We start from the raw sequence: 7977 nt of genomic DNA on the forward strand, positions 1-7977 counted from the left end.
CGCAAGTTATGCCAGGAAAAGTGCTGAAACCAACTCTAGCAGAATTCCACTACTGCCAAAACTAACGATCGGAGATGAGAGTGAAACAAATTTGGATAACGCGGACGATGTTTTTAGTCCACTATCACATGACGGACATTATAGTCGCCACAATGTTCATCGCTGTGGTCATTCTGCTGCTGCTGCTGCTGTCGTGGTCGATGGCCATGCTCGGAAGATGGCGCACAGTGCAGCTAGTCCTCCATTTTATCAGGTTTGTCATTTTAATTTCGGCTTTCTGGTTTTAACTTTAAATGAATTTACGTTAAATTCATGTCCTTCGCTATTTTAAGGTTTGTTTTGGTTTTTGTCGTACCTTTAACAATTTGTTCCATAGCAACTTTATACACTACGAGAGTAGTAATGAGAATGCCTAAATTGAATAATCAAATTTAAAAAAATAATCGATGTTATAAACTTTCCGACGAATGCATACCGACAGACCACAAATACCGGCAGCCTCTCCAAAGTCGGTTCCGGATTAAATTTTCAACCGAATACTGGAAAAATCGCGATGCGAGGCCGACTTTTCGCTGGCAGGAGGACGGAGCGATTGATAGAAAAAGATGGGAGTTGTAGTGTCGTGTCAAAAAATGTTTCGTACAGTCAGAACAGTTTCTACCGCGATATTTTCACATCCCTGCTGGACATGAGGTGGAGGTACAACATGGTCGTCTTTGTTTTCGTCTTCGTCGGAAGCTGGTTTTTCTTCGCCATGCTATGGTGGATGGTAGCCTTCTTTCACGGTGATCTTCCAAACGATAAAGTAAGTTACGGTTCTAACGATACTCGAAAAGTTAATTTCAATGAAACTGTCGGTATCGGTGAAACGACTAGAACGATGACCGGTTACAATATTTCGGTTAATCACTCAAATAGTTACATCTCCTATACCACGGCGTCGAGCAAAAGCCAACTAGCCACTCAACGTTCAACAAACGACGGCATGATCAATGTACCGTGCGTTGACGGCGTCAATAATTTCCTTACCGCTCTCTTGTTCTCCGTCGAGACTCAGCAGACAGTCGGATACGGCACTCGTAATTTGAACAGCCACTGCACCTCTGCAACCATACTGCTTGTGGTGCAAGCTTGCATGGGAATTTTGCTGCAGTCCCTGATGACCGGGGTCGTGTATTCAAAGTTGTCGAGACCGAAGCACAGAGCACGCACGATGATGTTCAGCAAGTTTGCCGTCATATGCCAACGTGATGACCAGTACTGCCTGCTCTTCAGAGTGGGCGACACAAGAAAGTTTATACGTTTATATTTCTCATAATTGATTACCATTAATGTTGAAACAAAGGCAGTTATTTTATAGCGATTGCGATCAAACTCATTCAATATTATAAATTAAATTAAATTCAATTCAATAATAATTTCTTTTCAAAATATTCATAGTAAAGTAAATAACTACAAAAATTTTCAGATCCTACCTAATAGGCACCTCGATACGGGTTCTTCTGATCAAGTCTAAAGACGAATGCAGTTTCTTCTCAAACTTCCAACATTCTTTGGACCTGGAGATGGATCAGGATGCTCATGATAGCTCCATCCTGCTGATCTGGCCGGTGACGGTCGTTCATAAAATTGATGAGAACAGTCCGCTCTGGAATGTTTCAGTTGAAGATTTATTCACGGCGAAATTTGAGATCGTGGTTGTGTTGCAGGGCACGATCGAGCACACCGGCATGACCGCCCAACTCTGCACTAGTTACCTTCCTTCTGAAATACTTTGGGGCCATCGTCTGGCTCCGCTTTTAACCTATCAGAACGAAAATGGAAAATACGAAATCGAATTTTCAGAGTTTCACAAAGTCATTCCGGATAAAAATATGCCAGAATGCAGTGCGAGAGAGTTTGCTGACAGGAAAAAACAACTAAAAGAGAAGCCACCGAAAAATGATTTGGTCAGTTTCGCTACGATATTCAAGAGGCAGGGATCGAGTTTGTGGCCACGTGTGTTAAAGATGCTGAAGAAAGACAGCAGCCAGGTAGGAGTTAATAAAGATGAAACGGACTCAAGCAACCACCCCGAGAACGCAGATCGATCGGTAACTCCTGATAACCCACTGGCTACTGAAAAGAGATTTTCATTTAAAACTAATAAGCGGCAATCGATTGATATTTTTAATAAAAATCACCATCCGAGACACTCCATGAAAACGACTAGATCGTTATCTTTGAAGCATGAGATCAACGAAACCAAAGTATAACTGACCCAGTAAAATATTTTATACTAATTAATATTTAATTTCACGCTTAACTCTGAAAAATCATTGAATTTTCTTTATTAATTTTTTATACACAGTACAAATGTAGCTTGTCAAATGTGATATTTTTACTATTATAAGTTTCATTCAGATTAAAAACTACTAAAGTAATTTAACTTGCGTTGAAATTGAGTTTTATATGATGTTAAAAAAATTTTAGAAACTCCTAATTTTAATTCCTGAGGGAATGAATGAATAAATGAAAAAATAAAAAGATGGATAACTGATTGAGGGAATGAATAAATGATTGGATGAGGGCACGTGTTTGTGTACTAATTCTAAAATTAAGTATTCAATATATACGGAATGAGGAAATGAGTTAATGGATATGTGATTGACTATGTTAAAGGGTGTGTAAATGAACGGTTAAATGGATGACTGAATGACAGAATGAATGAAAAAGTAAAGGACAAAACTGAACGAATGAATGAGAAAAGGCGGAAATTATTACTAACCACCAATAGCGATCTTCAAATGAATGAGCCAACTACCTACTGTACTGTACTACTATAATTACTTCTTTGTCACAATCTCGCGCTAATTTTCCTAAACGCGCAAATAAGTTCCGTCATTTGTGTGTAATATCACGAAATCTGTCATTTCGATCATTATTTTTGACATTTTAACTATTATTTTGACTTTAATTCTTCAATTTATTCAAGAGAATATTGATACTTATGAATTAAAATTAATAAATAAACAAATCCGTATTTAGTATCTTCGTGTTATGTAAAGGACAAAGTTTTTATCTAAATATTTTTCAGAAAAAGCCTACAAAGGAAAAAATTTCGGAATAATTCTTCACTTTTCAGCAGGTTTGTTTGCCATTTTTATATTTAATAATTAAAATCTTAATTATTTGTTTTAATAAAGAAGAAAAATGGTGACTAATTGACGAAGTGCGATCTATTATTATGTGCTCCCGCTTGCTTCTTACTTTCTTAAGAACAAAACAATGAAACAATTTTTGGGGCCATTTTTAAATTTGATACTAATAAATTATCATCAATTAATTAATATTTAGTTAATCAATTAGTGACTAATTAGTTCACAAGTTAGTGCTAGTGAGATTGTTTTATAATTATCCTTTCTAAAGTTTAGTTTAGTTAGTTAGTTGGAATAAATAAATAAAACCATAGTTTCTGGTACTAAAATATAAGATAAAATAAAAGATAAGTAAGAAGAAGCAAGCATGAAATATAATTATTTCATTTAGTTAGTGATAAATTAGTGCTGGAGAGTTAATTAACCATGTTTTTTTTACTGAGATTCAAGCAGAGACGATAGGATTTTTAGATCTCTGGACGCAAAACGAAGATTGATTGATTTCTTTAGAGTTAGTTGGTTGAGTTGAGATTTACATTTTTTAAAATTAAAATTTAATATTTTGAAGTGAATTAGGAATCCCCATCAGATCCGTGTTGTTCGTTGTGTTATTGAAAATTTTTAATTTAATTAATTGATTTCTTTCTAGTGTTTTATCATCTGCTAACATACAATTTTTCATTTAGTTAGTGATAAATTAGTGCTGGAGAGTTTATTAACCATGTGTTTTTTTTACTGAGATTCAAGCAGAGACTATAGGATTTTTAGATTTAATTAATTTTTAAATGATAAATGAAAATGTTTTTCTTATATAGTTTTACAATTTACATCAGCTAGCTAATAATTAGTGACAAATTAGTGAAATGGTTGATATATTTTATTAGTTAATATTTTTGTGTATTTTGTAAGAAGATGTTTCAGTTTTTTCGGTTAAAAATCTGACATTGAAACTTTGAGATTGGGGTTAAAACAACAAAATAATCTTTACCATTAGTAAAGTTTCTGGTACTAAAATATAAATGCTAGCAATTTTTACTATAATCGTTTATGGTTTAAAAATTGTAAGAGAAAGATTTTAAAATGAAATACTGCCAATCGTTATTATGTTATATTATTATTTTAGATTTGTTTTATATAGCTACAATTATTATATATTTATATAATAATTATTACAATTATTGTTATATTTATAATTATTATTATATTTATGAAAATCTATTTCTAGTATAATATAATTACAGAAAATTATTTTATTTACTAGATTTTATGAGTTTCTTAGAAAGTTTTGTCATGATACAATAAGGAAGTAGCTTTATGATTTTCTCGCAAATGAATGAAAGAATGAATGAATGAGAGAAAAAATGGATGAATGAGTAAGTAAATGAATGACTGACTGAGTAACAAATGAGTGAATTAATAAAGGAATGAATGCATTTCAAAGTTAATTTTTATGGAAAAACATAAAGCTAAAACATTAATGTTAATTATGTTACTTTAACTTAATGGGCTCTTGCATTTCTTTATTATTATTCATTCTTTCAAACAATCATTTATTTATCTATTCATTCAGTCATATATTAACTGTTCATCTGTTGTTTGTTTGTTCATTCATTCATTCATTCATTCATTCATTCATTCATTCATTCATTCACTTGTTTTCAGTTAGTGTTTATCCTCATTATTAACTAGAGATTTTTAAGTATTTTTACAGCAACATAGCAAGGTAATAATGCTCACAGTTTAATAACCTGCCTTCTAACTCTATGTTAATAAATAACCTTTTTTAATATTGCACACATACACACACACGTACGTACACACACACATACACAACACACACACACACATAAACAAAATGTACACACACATATATGCACATACATTCACATATTCGCACACTTTTTTCATTTTTTACATACACATTCAAAAATTTCAAAACATTCACACATATATACAAAAATAATCTACTGACAAACATGCAAAACATACACACTCACACATACATAAACACATACACACACATACACAAACACATATGCACTTATGCCTTGTTTACTGTTTATCTCTATGCTGATAAAATCTTTATCACTCTTTTCTTGAGTAGTTAATTCACCTTTGTTAAATAATAATAATAATAATCATAATAATAATAATTATAATGAGAATTATAAATAATAACAATAATAATAAAAGGATGGCTATGATCATTGTTATAATAAACCAAGGTAACAAGAAATGGTAATGGCCAACAATGTTAGCTACAAAGTGAAACTGATTTTCTTGCTATAGATGCTGTCTGCAACTATTACTATTACCGCTACTACTATTGCTACTACTGCCGCTACTACAACTGCTGCTGCTGCTCTTGTGGCAGCCACTGTTACTATTTGTACTAATACTAAATACTAACTACTTAACTATTAAAAGTTCTAAATTGATGAGGATGATGATGAAAACAAATAAATACTACTACTACTACTAATACTACTACTGCCGCTGCTTCTACTACTATTAATAATATTTCAATAAATTAATAAAATAATAAGTAACCGAAGTATTAAGTACCAAAAAGCCATGATGAACACATAAATGATGCATATTCATTAGTTCACTGGCACAGACTTTCTAGGTCACCATGATGAATAATCAGGTCTACTCATTAATATTCATGAGCTCTTTGTTTACTTTTACATGCAACACTGTTGGAAGATGAGTGTGTTTGTATGTTTGAATATGTGTCTGTATGTGTGGCTGGGTGTGTTAGTTTGTATGAATGGATGTATATAAAAGGCGTTAGTGTGTGTATATATAGATATTTGTATATGTGAAAAGATGTTTGTGTGTGTGTATGTGTGTGTGTGTGTTGCATGTATATATGCTTAAATGTTTTTTATGCTTAGAAAAATTTCAACAGTATGTGTAAATGAGTGTTTTATGTATGTCTGCTTATAAATGTTTAAAGTACATACATACATATACAATACACACATACATACATTCTATACCCACATACATACTTACATTCATTCATTCATACATACACACATACAAAAATACATATATACATACATACAAACATACATACAAACATACATACAGTCACTGTTTATGTTTACAACATACTATGGATTGCTCACAGAGCAAGGTAGGAGGGGAAGAAAGAAAAGAAATCAAACAATGAATATGGAAGACTGTATGGTCTGTGTTCTATACTTGTATATATGTGTGTATATGTGTATGTATGTATTTATTTATGTATGTATGTATGCATGCATGTATGTATTGTATATATAATCCTATATGGTATACTTGTTGTGCATTGTGATATATTTAGCTTCTTTGGAATTCCCATAGACTTATAAATACATTTGTTTGTGCCAAGATGAGCATATGTATGCGTGTGTGTGTGTGTGTGTGTGTGTGTGTGTGTGTGTAATGTATATCTTATGTATATCTTATGTATACTATGATGATACGTGCATATATGTGTGCATTTATAATATGTATATCTATTGGAATATATGCTTGTATTTTTTTTATGTAAATGTATGTATGTATGTATGTGTGTATTTTTTTAGAATTAAATAAAATATTTTACGCGAAAATGTGTGTGCGAGTTGTGTGTCTGTGTGTGCGTGCCCATGTGTGTGTGTCCGTGTGCGACTGTTTGCCAACACTGTTGAGAAAGGATTTCAAGTGTGATTGCCTTTACAAATGCGCCTGTTCCATTTCCTGAAGGTATGAGTGTGTTTGTATAGGGGTGTCTGTGTGTGTGTGTGTGTGCGTGCGTGTGTGGGTTTATTAAGGTTGATTTTTTTTTCATCATTTGTTTGATATGTTAAGATATTTTTATGTGGTGTTTGTTCGTGGCAAATAGTTTATTTTTGATTGAACAAGAATTGTATATTTGTATTTTATTATATATATATATATATATATATATATATATGTGTGTGTGTGTGTGTGTGTGTGTGTGTGTGTGTTTGTATGTGTGTGTGCATGCATGTTTTTGTGTCTTTGCTTTAGTATGTATGTATGATGTATGTATGCTTGTATGAATGTGTGTTTGTATGTGTTTATACTGGGATGATTTTGTTCTAAAAATAAATTCTAGGACTTTTTTATGCTTATAGTTGGTGGTGCATCTTTTGGTGGCTTGAATGGCCCAGAGCCTGCTGGCTGTATGGCGTTTTTTGTTCTTGTTTTTTGTGGTTATTGAGATTTGCTGTCATGTTGACACATAAAAACGTTTCTTGTTTGTTTGTTTGCTTGCTTGTTCGTATGTATAATTTGTGTATATGTATGGCGTTTTTTGTATGTTTGTTGTTTATATGTATGTATGCATGTACTATGGTTTTTATATATGATTATGTTTGATGTTTGTTTGTTTGTTTGTATGTATGTATGTTTTGTATGTTTGGTTGGTTGGCTGGTTGTTTGCTGGTGGGATAGCCAGAACTTTGGCTCAAATGTTCAGTAAAATTTATTACTCTCTAAGATGTGTTTCTATTATATTAATGTTGCATTTGTTCTATTTTTTGTTTTGTTTGTGTGTTTGTGTGTTGTTTCTTTGTGAGTGTGTATATAGCAGAGATAAGATTAAACAAACAAATAGATAAACTAGCTAATTAATTAATTAATGTATTTTTTCCTTTGTAGTGATGATAATAATGATAGAACCAGTAATAATTGCACTAAACATTCATGTAACTGTATGTGTTCACGTGTGTGTGTTGTTTCTTTGTTTGTGTGTGTGTGTGTATGTGTGTGTATGCAAGGTATGTACTGTGTTGTGTATGCTAGTATGTATGTGTACGTATGCATGTATGTACGTATGCAT

At 32.2% G+C, this 7977-nt stretch overlaps 1 protein-coding gene across 1 annotated transcript in view; it reads left to right on the forward strand.

The window, feature by feature from the left end:
* Nucleotides 1-553: 553 nt before the first annotated feature.
* Nucleotides 554-7977, forward strand: part of HELRODRAFT_157415 (hypothetical protein) — a gene marked incomplete at both ends in the record, with an annotated part of 9595 nt that continues 2171 nt past the window's right edge. The window contains 4 exons of the mRNA XM_009023551.1: nucleotides 554-809; nucleotides 960-1293; nucleotides 1469-1897; nucleotides 3125-3127. Coding sequence (XP_009021799.1) covers nucleotides 554-809; nucleotides 960-1293; nucleotides 1469-1897; nucleotides 3125-3127 — 1022 coding nt within the window. The remainder of the gene's footprint in view (nucleotides 810-959; nucleotides 1294-1468; nucleotides 1898-3124; nucleotides 3128-7977) is intronic.

Source organism: Helobdella robusta (assembly GCF_000326865.2).
Source record: "Helobdella robusta unplaced genomic scaffold HELROscaffold_37, whole genome shotgun sequence".
In the NCBI taxonomy this organism is placed as follows: Eukaryota; Metazoa; Annelida; class Clitellata; order Rhynchobdellida; family Glossiphoniidae; genus Helobdella; species Helobdella robusta.